Below are 15,657 nucleotides of genomic sequence, written 5' to 3'. Positions count from 1 at the left end.
TTCATAAGAAGTGCCTCTTATGAAAGTAAAGTTTGGAGGAAAGTGCAGTCGTTGGGAAAGGAGCAGGTTCTGGTTAATGCAGGAGGTAGAAGAGTACCCTTCTTTTTCCAACAGAATCAGGTTCTCTTGACTTTTAAAGAGGAGGCTGCTGAGAATCTAGTTCATCTCTACCCCCAACAAGATAGGGTAGGACTAAGGGAAATTTCTTGGGATCTAAAGTACAGTCTTTCAGTGGGGTCTCTGTGGCTAACATAGGCCACCGATAGAACCTTAAGCATTGTTTCAACTACCATAATTTAGGAGATGGTTCCTCTCCTAACATCTTGTTATGAAAATAATAAAAAGTTTCAAACATATAGCAGAGTTGAAAGAATTTTACAGTGAACACTCACCTCCTGTATTCTAGCGTTAACGTGTTACTGAACTTGCTTTATCATGTAGATATCTATCTGCCCTTCCCTCAAGGTGATAATGTTCAAATTATATGCTCTAGTCATCCAACCATTAATTCATTTAATTAGTCAACATACCTACTATGTGCCAGCCATTGAGACTATGAAAGGTCCCTGTCCTCAAAGGAAGTGCAGTTTAGTAGCGGTGGTAACTTGCAAACAAACAATTTTCACAATGTGGACAGTACCGTAACAGGGGTAGAAAGAAGCTACCATGAATACACAGAGGAAGGGGTAATCAGCAGCAGCAGCATGCAGAAGGAAGGCTTGAGCAGGGCACAGGAGGGCTGGCCACAAAGACGTTAAGATGCTGGGCATTCCTGGCAGAGGATGACTGTGTGCAGTCACGGGGCTGTGGAGTCAAACATGATTCACTATGGTCACAGTGGGTGGCAGATGAGCAGGCAGTGGAGATGAGGCTATAAAGAGAGAGACAGGGACTTGGTTTTGGAGGGTCCTATATGCAGTGGAAGGAAGTTAGGATTTTATCTATGAGTTCTAGGGAACAAGTGAAGGAAATTGGGGAATGACATGCTTAGGCTGGCAGGTGTATAAAGGGGCAGCTTTGTGTGGAGAGAGTTAAAAAGGAGAGTTAAAAAGTTGTTATAAGAGTCCAGGCTAGAGATGATGAAGACTAGAACTCAGGCAGATATAGTAAGGATCATGAACTGGGGGAAAAGACCAACACAGAAAGGAGAGTGAAAAGATCCTGATGAACAATTAGACAGGGATGAGAATACGATATGCCAGTGTCCACTATGACTCCCAAGTTTCAGATTTACATCACTGGATACTATTAATCATGGTAAGAAATTTAAGCTTCTATTTGGAAATTAAGCACATTAGTCCCCAAAAGCTGTATAAATATAATGGAGTTTAAATAAGATTTTTAAAAATAAACACTGGAGAGAGGTTGAAGAAATGGAGGGAAGTTAAGGCAACAAAGGATAATAAGAAAGAAAATCAGAAGTGGAACATCAAGAAATCAAAAGTAAGTAGTGAGAGGGAAATCGGAGGAGGAGGAAGAAAGGCGATACAATTTGCCATGTTCAACATCTGCTTTAGTTTTTTATTCCTGAAAACCTTCAGCTAAGAACTAAGGCGATATAGGCTCGATCTTGACAGACTGCCACTGCCACTGATGAGGGTAATACTACATCTGCTAAGAGTGAATTATAGACATACTGAGTATCACTGCATTTGAAATACTACTCAGAGTAATTTTTTAAAAAAATACATCTGGCAGTTAGGACTAGCCTACTCAAGCTCACCTGAAATTCTATCCCAAATGCCATTTTATTCATTTTTATGCAGTTTCAAGTTCCCTTGTAGTTTATATGGTAAGTCTTTTCAGAAAAGCCTCTCAAGAGCACAAGGCATTCTGTCATCTAGCATTTATTGCTGCCAGGTAATGATTCATGGTGTGGAAAGGTGAGCAGGAAAGATGTGGTTAGTGTACATTGGTTTACCAGCCCTGGCTGTCTAACAGTGGCTTTGGTGGGTCTCAGTCTGCCTCAAGTAAGGACTCTGAGCAGCTCCAGAAGTCTCCTAAGATCCCTGGAACAAAACAGCTACTGAATTTGGGTTTTAAAGTCACATCTAATATATTAAAATCAGTGAAAGACATGGATAGTGAAGGTCACTTGAACTTTGATTTTAAGGAGATAAGGAAGACCAGTCATTTTTGTGGCCATTTTAAAGAACTCATAATCTACCTTAGCACTCAAGTTCACATTGCTGGCTATCTGGTTTGAAAAGAACCCTGGATTTGTGTTGGGCTCATAGCACCTCAAAGCTGACTATGGTACCCAAAGCATAAGACTGGATAAGAAGAAACTGAGAAAGCAAGAAAGAAAGGAATGGCTTAGTCCATGCTAAGATGCAATTAGAATAAAGTTCCACAGTTGATATCACCTTGCTTCAAGGATAAAAAATTTGATGTACTATTCCCACTGCGATGAATAATACTGAGTTCCCAAGCAAAACCAGTCTGAATATATAAACTGTCAAGATCTCAAGTACAGTTTCATCAGGAAAAGTATGCTGAGTTCACATCCCCCAGCCACAGCTCCCTCCTGCACCGCACATGCACATGCACATGCAGAGCCTTTACCATCTCACTTCTCACCAGGCTCTGCATCTCTGAGGGCAGTTTGACAGAGGTACAGCTGTTTGCACTTTTGTAATCCAAAAGATAGACCCTTAGGTGAGAGTCATAACTCTCTGCTTACTGGTTCTTCCTCTGAATCTCATAAAGAGTTTACAGGCACAGGGAACATGCATTCTCCAAAGAAAGATGCTGACTGGTCCAACCTGGTCATGGAAGGATACATCCCTGTGTATCCCAGCTCCTCCAATGATACAATTTAGGCAGGTTTGGCAACATTTTATGAAAATAAATACAAGAGCGCTGCATTTCAGGAGTTGCTCTTATACTCCATGGATTAAGTCAAGACATCAGAGTCACAATGAATCTGAATCCAATTGCTTCCTAAATTCATAAGCCTCTGTTCAGCTATTTTTGAAAGCATGTCTCTTAGGTGAGAGTTCTGAAAGATTAATGTAAAGCACCCGGGGAAAAAACCCATTGGCAGATCAGTAATAAGTAGATTCATGTGTTGCCTTTGAAACTGTTTGCCTAATTTTGTCATTCAACTCTACCAAAACCCAGATTACCAATGAGACCCACTTCAGCATATGTGGCAAGTTACTTAAGATTCTAATCATGGGTCTAGTTCACATTGTAGGGCCTAGGGGCTGGCTTTCAGCCCTTGATATATTCCCAAATCTCTCTGAGAAGAATTTAGGTATATTCCATAAATTGTCATTGCCACCAGAAATCTCTGGCCTTGGGTAAAGTGAAACTATTTTCGGTCAGGTGGGTGAGAAGAGATGTAAAAAAAAGAGAAACTAGTTAGGTCCACAGAATATGTCCTAGAAACCATACAGTAAGGACCTCCACCCTTCCAATAGCCTCAGAAGAAAAAAGCTATAATGTCTTGTCATTCCCCTCCCTAAAGAGTATTTAGCTGGTACATGATGATAGTCGAGGAGAAAATCACGCTCCTTCATCTGAAAATCTTTGACCCTGCTGGATCAGATTCTACTACTCAAAAAGCAGTAGATGTAAGTGTAGCTACACGAAAAAAATATCATAGTTAAGACCAAACCTTCAAGACAGTTCAATTTCAGAGTGATTGTATTATAGAAAGATTCAACCTAAAGAATTCCTTTTAGTAACTCTCCTAGGATAATTGTTTATTTGCAGATTATGTATTACTTGGATAGAGAAAAACCAATCGTTAGATATTTTAGATATCAGCTAGAAATCTGTACTAACTCAAGATCATTCAGAAATTAAACCAGAACATGGTTATTATTTTGGTATCAGTGGGAAGATGTGACCTATTTTATGCACAACTTTTCCAGAATGGTTTTATCACAAATGTAAGCTGTATTATGTATTGGCTGAAGGATGGGAATGACAAGGCTATTTAATATTTCCAATGGGCTTTGAGGATGAGGCAGACAGACTAGTGAATAATAAGTTTTATAATTAAGACCTCTCAATGATGTACATCCACAAAATGTCAGTGAGTCAATCCAAAGGCTAATCAAGTAAAACCTCTCTAGCTAAGCTCAAAAAGTGACACGTAGGCTGAATGCATCAATATAATTTAAACCTTGTGCTAATATTTTTGAGGTTACATTCAGCTTCCTGTAATGATGGGGCTTTAAAACTTCTTGGTGTGTTAAAATTACCTTTCACTCATGTAATTTTACAAAATTTGGGAAGAGAGGGGTAGCTGAAGAAATGTAATCAGGCTATTCTGAATGCCTGCGACCTAGAAACCACCTTTAAAAAATATATATTTTCACTTTCTCTAAGGTGGCAGAGCAAACCTCCCGATATTGATGTCCCCACAGGTTGGCTTATCACTAGTATCAGCCAAAAACGCAGAAGCATTGACAGGCAGAAACCTTTTTGCATTAAGATGTCAAGAATACTCCCAAAACCGAGTGGTTTTGGAGTCAGACAAACCTGATCTGTGGTTCCAGTTCTCAGACCAACTAGCTGCGTGACCCAAAATGAGTTTTGTAACCTTTTTGAGCTTCAATTTTGCCATCTATGTAAGGCTGACAGGATTAAATTTAGAAAGGTTAAACATAAATAAATACGTAAAACTGCCTAAAGCAATGCCTGGCATATAAATTTTTTCTCTTTATTTTATTTATTTTATTTTATTTTTTAATTGAAGTATAGTCAGTTACAATGTGTCAATTTCTAGAGTACAACATAATGTCCCAGTCATACATATATATACATATAGTCGTTTTCATATTCTTTTTCATTAAAGGTTGTTACAAGGTATTGAATATAATTCCCTGTGCTACACAGAAGAAATTTTCTTTTTATCTATTTTTATGTATACTGATTAACCTTTGCAAATCTCAAACTCCCAAATTTATCCCTTCCCAAATCCTTTCCCCCAGTAACCATAAAATTGTTTACTATGTCTGCAAGTCTGTTTCTGTTTTGTAGATGAGTTCATTAGTGCCCCCTTTTTCCTTTTTTTCTTTTCTTTTTTTAGTCTCCACATATAAGTGATATCATATGGCATTTTTCTTTCTCTTCCTGGCTTACTTCACTTAGAATGACAGTCTCCAGGTCCATCCAGTTTACTGCAAGTGGCATTATTTTATTCTCTCTTAAGGCTGCGTAGTATTCCATTGTATAAATATACCACAACTTCTCTATCCAGTCATCTGTTGGTGGACATTTAGGTTGCTTCCATATCTTGGCTATTGTAAATAGTGCTGCTATGAATATAGAGGTACATGTGTCTTTTCTCATTAGAATTCCCTCCAGATATATGCCCAGCAGTGGGATTGCTAGATCATATGGTAAGTATATTTTTAGTTTTTTGAGGAATCTCCATACCATTTTCCATAATGGCTGCACCAAACTACATTCCCACCAGCAGTGTAGGAGGGTTCCCTTTTCTCCACACCCTCTCCAGCATTTATTGTTCATGGACTTTTGAATGATGGCCATTCTGTCTGGTGTGAGTTGATACCTCATTGTAGTTTTGACTTGCATTTCTCTGGTAATTAGTGATATTGAGCATTTTTTTCATGTGCCTATTGGCCATTTCTGTGTCTTCATTGAAGAATTGCTTGTTTAGGTCTTCTGCCAATTTTTGGCTTGGGTTTTTTGTTTGTTTTATTATTAATTTGTATGAGCTGTTTATATATTCTAGAAATTGTCTTTGTCAGTTGCATCATTTGCAAATATTTTCTCCCGTTCCATAGGTTGTCGTTTTGTTTTACTTATGGTTTCTTTTGCTGTGCAAAAGCTTGTAAGTTTAATTAGGTCCCATTTGTTTATCTTTGCTTTTATTTCTGTTGCCTGGGTATACTGCCCTAGGAGAACACTGCTAAGATTTATATCAAAGAATGTTTTGCCTATGTTTTCTTCTAGGAGATTTATCGTGTTTTGTCTTATATTTAAGTCTTTAGGCCATTTTGAGTTTATTTTTGTGTATGCTGTGAGGGAGTGTTCTAACTTCATTGATTTACATGCTGCTGTCCAGTTTTCCCAACACCACTTGCTGAAGAAACTTTTCTCCATTGTATATTCTTGTCTCCTTTGTCAAAGAGTAATTGACCATAGGTCTGTGAGTTTATTTCCGGGCTCTCTATTCTGTTTCATTGATCCATATGTCTGTTTTTATGTTAATACCACAATGTTTTGATTACTGTAGCTCTATAGTATAGTCTGAAGTCTAGGAGGGTTATTCCTCCAGCTTTGTTCTTTTTCTTCAATATTGCTCTGGCAATTCTGAGTCTTTCGTGATTCTATATGAAGTTTAGGATTATTTGTTCTAGTTCTGTGAAAAATGTCCTTGGTAATTTGATAGGGATCACATTAAATCTGTGGATTGCCTTGGGCAGTATAGCCATCTTAACAATATTGATTCTTCCAATCCAAGAGCATGGATTATCTTTCCATTTCTTTAAGTCCTCTTTAATTTCCTTACTCAGTGTTTTGTAGTTCTTCATGTATAAGTCATTCACTTCCTTGGTCAGTTCTATTTCTAAGTATTTTATTGTTTTGGATGTGATTTTAAAAGTGATTGTTTCTTTACTTTCTTTTCCTGCTATTTCATTGTTACTGCAAAAAAATGCAACTGATTTCTGTACGTTAATCTTATATCCTGCTACCTTGCTGTATTTTTTTATCAGCTCTATTAGTTTTTGTGTGGAGTTTTTAGGATTTCCTGTATATAGTATCACGTCATCCACATATAGTGACAATTTTACCTCTTCTCTTCCAATTTGGATCCCTTTTATTTCTTTTTCTTGCCTGATTGCTGTGGCTAGGACTTCCAAACTATGTTGAATAGAAGTGGTGAGAGTGGACATCCTTGTCTTGTTTCAGATTTTAGTGGCAAGGCTTTCAGTTTTTCACCACTGAGTATTAAGCTGGCTGTGGATTTGTCATAAATAGCTTGTATTATATTGAGATATGTCCCCTCTATACTCACTTTAGTAAGAGTTTTTATCAGGCTGTTGAATTTTATCAAATGCTTTTTCTGCATCTATTGAGATGAGCTTGTGTTTTTTGTCCTTTCTTTTGTTGGTGTGTGGTGTGTCACGTTGATTTGCATGTGTTGAATCATCCTTGTGTCCCTGGGATAAATTATTTTTAGTAATCATTACTAGACTAATATCTCATGGAGTTTAAAAACTTATAAAATGAAAGACCAGTCATGGTTGACTTTCTTTGGTGAATAGGTTTTCATCACCCTGAAGACCAATTCTTCCAGTCCAGGCAGTCCCTAGAAGGAAAACCCAAGAAGTAGGAATGAGATCTTCCTCAGGGCCGCTCCTTCATAGGAACCCCCTACATTCCATCAAGACTAGGTGTCCTTCTTGAGTGCCCAGGAGTCACCATTTAATGGGCCCGTTATCCAAGGCTTGGCAGTCCCCAACCCTGGATCTTCCCCCAGATCTCTCCTCACTCCCACCTTATCATAATTCACCTGCTCTTTGTTAAAATCTATTCATTAATTTGCTTATGTGTGCCAATGTGTAGCCCTTACTCAGAGCCTATATACCGCTTGACAGGGATCCCAGAGAAATAATACAGAATAGTTGTTCTCAGAGGCACATGTGTTGGTGGTAACAGTAACAAGAGGTAATAAACTAAGTGCTCACTCTGTAGGCGTTACCTCATGTAAGCCTCACAACATCCTATGATGAGGTGGTCTTATCACTGTCCCCATTTCATAGATGAAGAAACTGAGGTTTGGAGAGGTGAAGTCATTTGGCCAAGGACAAACAAATCCTGGCAGGAAGCAGCACCAGAATTCATCTCCAGATCTGCTCCCCTCAACCCCTGGTGCAGGCAGGTCCTGGGACACTCATAAGCAGTCTTTGCCTCCCTAAGCTTGATTTTGCTCCCAGGACCCAAATGATTCCCTGCTTTCAATCAAGTTACTTGGAATCCAATTAGCTGAGAACTAACTTAACAGGTACTGGGAAGTTCAGAGGTGGCTACCTTGGCAGCTGCCTTTAGCCTTTCCCTAGACTGTTCCTGGACACTGTTCCTGGCCAAAGGGCTGTGCTGGAGCCCCTGCCTGCAAATGAATCTTCTCATTTCCAGCAGCCATCTCAGGAGCCGAATCCCTGAGTATTTATTTATACTGGTAACAGCCTGAATGCGTGGATGGGAGGGGTAGTTGGAGGAAAAAATAATTTATGAATATTTTATTTTATTTATTTGTTATCTATTATTTAATCAGATTCCAAAGTCTAAATCTAAAAGAAAAATCTGTGAATTTTCTTGTATTTTGCTCATCTCAGAATTTCCCTGGTCCAGAAATTCTTCCAAAAATGAAGTAAAGAATCTCCCAATAAACTAGTACTTCAGAAAATATTCTTATTTTTGTCTTCAAACTGACATACCTATAGAACAGCATTTTCTCAGCAGTGATCTAAATATTACATCCTCACTGAGAAATTCAGAGCACAACTTACTGTCATCAGGTGGTAAGAGATAATAATAACTAGTAGTGATAATAATAATAATAATAGTAAGTCAATGTCCTATACTTACTGAATGCCAGTGATGCGCTAAGTGATGACACAGGACACACAGGCTACATGTGGGAGCGGGGAAGCTCATCATCCCTATTCACAAACAGGGATGCCTAACCTCTTATGCACAGAGAGGTTAAGCAACTTGTTCAGAGTCATAAAGTTACTAAATAGTAAAGCTGGGCTTAAACCCAGGCAGTCTGGCTTCTAATTTTATTTCCTTGTACTATTAAAACAACCAATCCTCCTCTATTCGTTTATCAACTAAATCATTTTTATATTTTTGCAAAGAAGACCAAAGCCCAACGTTTATTTGGTACTTTAAGCCGTCCCACCAAGCCCGGTCACAGAGCTTTGAGAGTGGTAGTCTCTGCCGGCGGGCTAACCTATTAGGATGACGATTTGAAATTAAAGATGAGAGATATTGGGTCAGCTTTTCTCATCATTTATACTTAGCTTTTCTCATCCTTTTAATAATTGCATTAACTGGATGATATATCCCTCTTGGTAACACTAAAACAACTTTTTTTTTACCACAAAAATATTCTTAGTCTAAATGTTTTCTTGGTTACCTTTTACTGGTCATGACGCAGAGGGGAAATAATAAGTGAATTCCAAGTTAAAATATATGGAAATATTTTCGTCTCAAGTTCAAACTTGATTCACTAGGTATCATTGATTTTTTTTCTTTTTTTTTTTTTTTTTTTTTTTTAGTGCAAAGTTTCGAGAAATTTTTTGTCTCTCCTACCTTCTTTCAGCCAAAACTTAAATTTACTGAGAATCCTAGTGTGGAAAGTTTCTGTTCAAATTTCTAACTCCTACTCTCTCTGTAGCTCACATCTCTGTTAAGGGAGCTTCGTAGTGGCAGAGCTCATGCTTTCAGAGGATTGAGGGTTACAGCGTAAAATTTTACATCTTTCATTGAAAAAGCCATGAAAGTGAGATCAATAAAACTGTTACTTTTCAATAATGAGAACTAGAAACTTTCCCATTCCTTTGCATTTAATTTTCTAAGTTTATCGTATGGCTCATGTACCACGTACATGATTTCTTAGAACTTTAGTGGATTTCTGAAGCCAGGGGAAAAACAAGGCAAATAGACAAGGAAACAACAACAATGCTGCTCTGTTACACTGAATGTTCCCCAGTGTTCTGCCTGATTCTAATTACCTTAAACAATTTACCCAGAATGCTTCAGTGTAACCACCTGGAAAAGTGAGCGTAGAACTTTGGTTCTGGGAGGCACATGGAAATTTAATTACTAGATTTACAAAGTATTTTAAAATCCCCAGATAAAAGTGACCAGAAGACTGGAGGAGAGTATCATCGTTAGCAGCATGAGCCTAGGCAGGGTGGCGGGGCTTTCTGAGAATCAGAGGCCAACGTCTCTTTCTCCACACTGGCTCCTCAGCCTTGTCTTCAGCAACCAGCCTTGAGGGGAGGCAGAGAAAGAATCATTTATTCACCTTCTGGCTGCAAGAACTGCAGACTTCAACTGGGGCAATTCTAGCACTGAGGAGAAAACACACATAGGAAAAAAGAAGGCCATGTCTCACTTCCAAATTAAAAAAAGACATTTCTACATGTTTCCATAACCCACAGACTGCTGCCATTTGAGGCCAACCCCTCAGAGTTTTCCTCTTTGTCTAGTGCAGTTGCTGAATCTAGGCCACCGTCAGCAGTCCTTTTCGTTCACCCAGGCCCGTCCCCACACCCCACAGATGCAGAGATTCTCCTGAGACGTGTACTTTGGTATCAAACAATGCAACTCATGTTTGATTTTGGATAACCTTGCACTGCTGAATAAAATAACCCTTGAGAAAGAAGCAATAAAAGCTCTGTAAGAAAAATGACTCATGTTTCCAAGCTGTCTAAAGTGATCACTTATCCCAACAAATGGTAATTCTTTCAAGACACAGTGGGCATGCACCATACTTATAAAAGTCTGGGAGAAAAGCCTTGCAATCATTTTTTTTTAATTTGTGTTAAAATATATCAAAAGACTGTTTCTGGTAGGCTGTACCAGACAGGATATGCTTAAAAACAAAAACAAAAACCATATGGATGTGAAAGCCAAGGTGGAACTGGCGCAAGGGGCAAGGGTGTGTGTGGGCCGGGGGGACTGGTCCTCGCCGAACATCCGGGCTCATCGTCTTGTTTATGTAGTTGTTTGTATGCCTCTAATCATTTTCCCATTTTTGCCCTCACTCGTTAGAGTGCAAAGATGTGAACAAAGTGGCTTATTGCCCACTGGTGCTGAAGTTCAAGTTCTGCAGTCGAGCATACTTCAGACAGATGTGTTGTAAGACCTGCCAAGGACACTGACCCACAGAAAGCCAGAGAGAGCGCCTTGTCATTCATCATGGAAGTGCATCCGTCACAGAGAGCCACCCAGAGGAAGAGGATTGATGTCCTTGCAAATGCATTACCCTGTGGAAAACGTAACCACTGGTCAGCCCGAGCTGACAGGATTTCAATATTATTTTAACTTCTGTGAAGTGGGATTTATTGATCCAAAGTGCTGGACACAGAATTAGGAGGGAATGCCAGATTGGAGAGATCCAAACAACACAGGGAGACTTGCTTACTGTGGAACGTTTGTGTTCTTTCGAGTAAATCCAATAGCCTGTTTACCTCCTTGGACCATTAAGATAATTTTTATTATGGACTTAGCAATGACACTGAATCCATTTGTATTTAAAACTGTTTAAAATGTAGCTGTTATGACTTGGTCAACTATGGAAGTAAAGAAGATTCAGAAATCTTAAGTCATAGCTTGAAAATATTTACTATACTTTATCTCACTACAACAGCACCACAATTTAAATTCTAAAATGGGCTTTGAACTGTAATTTAAGGAGCAATTATAAATCAAAAGTAATGCAAGTTTGTATTATTCTTCTTCATTCCACTTAATTTCCTTGGGAGTAATCCCCCTGTTCTGAACACTGCTGTGAGCCATGTAGAAACTACATTAAGCCGAACAACAATGAAGGACTTAGTTGAAAGCAGTGCATCAGTTACTGCAGCTGCGCAAGTCTGTAAACTCACTGCTAAAGGACTGGCCAACTTGCCATTGTGCAAGTGAAGCTGAGATTTCCATTAAAACTTTAAGAGAAAAACATTTCAATTTCATGCAGAAGCCAGACCTGGGGTATGGTAGAGACTGAAGTGCCAGCCCTCTGGTGCCATCACACAGGATGCCTCAGTTCTTACTTGAGTCACCCCAACTCACTTGTGTTTACATCCTCTCCAGCCACAGAACGGCTTCTGCCCTGTTGGATTGTTGCATATGCATGTTGAGCTTACCGAGATGATACCATGCAAAAGATAGACTGGCTCAGTGACAACCAGGCAGACCCTTTTGCTGACAATTACGATGGGTTCCAGATGTCCCTTCTTTGATATGGCAGAGGGGCACTTATTTATATGAGAGCAAGTGTGTGTGTGTGTGTGTGTGTGTGTGTGTGTGTGCGGGCACTTTTGGGTGTGTGGGTAGATGAGTGTGCTTGCACATGAATGTGCTATTTCTGTGAGTTTTAAAGTAGGCAAGGGATAACAACCAAAGAAGAAAAGCTCATGAAGACTAGAGATCATAAAGCATAATTTTAACAGTCACTCAACCAAGTATTTTGTATTTTTTATGGATACTCTGAATGGCAACTAAATGTGAAACCCAGTTTCTTGGGCGAGTCAAATTCTAGAATCAAATCCACCTAAATTAAATTGACTGGCGTATATTCTCCCTGTCCACCAGTATCACATCATGCTCATCAAAAGATCTGACATAGAGAATTTAAGAAGAGAGAGAAAAAGAAGAGGGTACTTGCTTATATGAATATTTTGTACTTGAACACTTGCAGCAGGTTCTTGATGAATGTGTTTTGTGTCCTACACGTGTGTGCGCCATGTGACGACAACACCTCAGACTCAAACCAAACGGCTACTTTTAAAGATACTACTTGCAGTAAAAGAGTATGTCTGACTTAAAGCCATCACTGTGCTCTGAAACGGCATGTCAGGTGTGTCACATATGCCATGACCTAAAGTGGTTGATTAGGTTTTTCAGAAAGAAAGAGAGACTCACAAACTTCAGAAACCAACCTAAACATCAGGTATGCTGTGGACAGTCAGCACGGAACGTTCCTCTGCATGCTCAGTCAGTCACCCGGTGTCCTCGCCTGCTTTCTCAGCACCACAGCTCATGGCCCTGAGTGTCCAGAGAGAGCTCCTGATGATAGACGAGTGGCCAGGGCCCCCATCAGTGCTGCCCTGGAAGGCAGCCCAAGTGCCTCCTCAGCCATTCAGGGAAGGGCAGGCAGCCCACACTTGGGCAGCGCGGCCCCAGCACTGGCTTCCCTTGGCCCCTTGCAAAGAGCAGTTAACTTGGTGCTAATGTGCCTTGGTGACGTACAATACACGAACAAAGGATGGGTGGTTTCTGTGGCATTTTAGGCTTACGTTTGCTATCAGAATCTGCTTTTCTCCGACATAAATATCAGATCATGTTTTTATTTCCAAACGATTTCTTACATTACTAACCAAAGGCAACTTTTCACCTCACCTGGGAGCTAACGCTGTGAGGGCCACCCCTTGTGCCCTGTGCAGCACCCCGACTGGTGCTAGAAGAGGAGGACAGCCAGTGTCCCTCTGGGGTGTGCAGGCGCACCAAGGCCGGGAGGCAGAGGGCTCCTGGGGGCAGCGTCAGATCACCTTCTTAGAAAGTGCCAGGCACGGGATGGAACAGGACCAAACACTTTCAGTAGGCCTTGAATTTAAACCTGAGTGGGGAGAAATCATACCCCACAGCGCACCACGGCACTGCTGCTACCCTGTAGTCACGACGCGGCACATGGTACTCTGGCCCTAAACAATCATAGTAGGACAGTCAGCGGACACTGAGCCGCCCGGCAGGCCCCTCCAGGAGCGGTGAGCTATGTAGGCTACTTAAGGAGCCCTAAGGAAACCGGTGCCCGTGGCCAAGAGCAGTAGCTGCCACTGGCACGAAGGCCCACCAAAAAAGGCAAGGCAAACACACCCAGCGGATTAAACCCCTTGACATACATATGACTCCCCAAACAGTCCATTTCATTAGGAATTTTATTATCTGAGTGAATGTCACATAGGTATCCTTAATAATACAGAATGAAATTACCTTTGTATTATTGTGATTAGTTGTTGCTTATTATTTTATACTCAGTATTAATGTGGTACACTGTTGCTTTTTTTTTTTTTTTTGCTTTTGTAAATTATATTCTAATTTATTGCCATGTTTCCTAACACTTGTCCTACATTCAATCTCCTGCTTGTAATGAAAATGAAAAAAGTCATTGTAACACTTGATGGAGTGAAATTCCACACCAGGCACAGATTTTTTTAACATAGATAATTTAGTGAAAATAAAAATTCAGCTTGTAAGAATGATTCAGATGGAAGTTGTCTATTCCCTGAAAAGCTGGTGTTAACTCACAGTAGGAGGAATGTATCCCTTGGAACACCACAGTACATTATCCAGATTTTCCAGGTAGCATCCAGGATTGAGATACTTTGTTGCATCATTGTTACCCTCCTCAGAGGATGCATCTATTTGTGGTATTTCAGTAACATGTAAATGCAAGGCCTCAGTTATTTCTGGGGGGGGGGGGGGTTCTATCCCCAGATGCCACTAGCCAACTATTCTGAGGCTAGAAAGGAAGTCCAGATTGGCCACTGCCAGATACCTTCAATCACATGACCCACAATTTTCTTGCCCTCTCCTCCTTTTGCCTCCCGTGTGAATTCTTTAGACTAGAAGAAGATGCAAAATACTTCACTGTGGAAAGGGTGTTGAACAAAGAGTTCGTGCTTGAGGGATTTTTCTACTCAGACTCAGTGGGGAGCATAGAATCATGATGGGCATACCTTTCCACCTTCAGGCCTTCCACCTTCCTCTTAGGCTGAATCACTTGGCTGAACTGGGGGATACTATCATATGCAAAGGCAACTCAGTATGTGGTTAGAATGAAGCTCAGCAGCTAATATGAAGGTGGCCCTCCTGCATGCTTAGCTCTTTAAGTACTTTCATAGTGACAGCTTCATCAGTTACATAAGATGTGCAATGTCCAAGCATGGTTGTGCTTTAATCCGCCTACCCCATGCCCTTCCTCTACACATTCGATCTTATACATTAGAAGAAATCAGGTAAGGTGGTTAGATAGTCCCCAAGTCATCCTAGGAGCCAAAAGTCCTGGGACCAGCTATTTTAACCTACTGCATTTGCAAAGAGTGGTTCTACTAGGAGTCAGGGAGAAGGGAATAGCAAGAAACAAGGCTCGCCTTAGCTTGGATTCCTCAGATTCAAGCCTATCTTCTCAACTACATTTGTTTTCAAGCTTCCAGTTAAATGTTTCTCTCCCTGTGAAATGTCTAAAGGGCACTTGCCTGCTTCACTGACAGCGAGGACAGTCTGCCTGCATAGAGAGTGTGCCGCTCTCCAAGGAGCTCTAGGGTCATCCTTAAGGCCAGGCAATGTTTTTTCGAGTAAATTAGGAAGAACGTTGGGTATTGATCCTGGTAACAAAAATGTGTGAATTTGTGTGGTAGGGTAAGAGTCATTACTTTTAAAAGAAGGGAAAAGAAATGTATTTCAGGAAGAAAAAAAAAAGGCATAACCCAGGAGGACTGGAAAATTCTAAACAAATGATGACAGAAAAAAGATCAGTCACTGAATAAAAAAGTGACAGATAAACTGATTTGCAATTCTGTCTCATTCATATCATCAGAATGTTTGGGATAAGCTAACATATGTTTTTAAAAAGAACAGCTGTTCATGATGGTTTTGTGCTTCAGACTTCAAAACCTCAGGCTGGAACTTAAAAGGAAATGATCTTCTCCCATCTCCTTCTCAGAGTGTTATTTCTAGCATTCCTTGTCCCTCATTTCATCCACAGACAATGTCTGAGGCCAGAAATGAAACAGTGGTTTGAGGGCTGGCTCCACTCTGGGGGGAACCCAAGGTTATGCCCATACTGTCTCTTGGTGACGGCTTTCCTTAGGCCACTGAAAGCCTTTAGCTGCATTAGGTGATGAAAGCTAATTTCCATGATAATGTCCTGTCTTCTCC

General features: G+C 40.3%; 1 protein-coding gene across 1 annotated transcript in view; it reads left to right on the top strand.

Annotated features, from left to right (window-relative positions):
* The window catches only part of ADAMTS6 (ADAM metallopeptidase with thrombospondin type 1 motif 6), a 261,676-nt gene extending 247,742 nt beyond the window's left edge, over positions 1–13,934 (top strand). Inside the window, exon 25 of the mRNA XM_010974920.3 lies at positions 10,771–13,934. Coding sequence (XP_010973222.1) covers positions 10,771–10,880 — 110 coding nt within the window. The 3' untranslated portion in view covers positions 10,881–13,934. The remainder of the gene's footprint in view (positions 1–10,770) is intronic.
* The last annotated feature ends 1,723 nt before the right edge of the window (positions 13,935–15,657 follow it).

Source organism: Camelus dromedarius, chromosome 3 (assembly GCF_036321535.1).
Source record: "Camelus dromedarius isolate mCamDro1 chromosome 3, mCamDro1.pat, whole genome shotgun sequence".
Classification (NCBI taxonomy): Eukaryota; Metazoa; Chordata; class Mammalia; order Artiodactyla; family Camelidae; genus Camelus; species Camelus dromedarius.
Note: the sequence above shows the minus strand (reverse complement) of the source record. Positions and strands in the feature narration are given on the sequence as shown.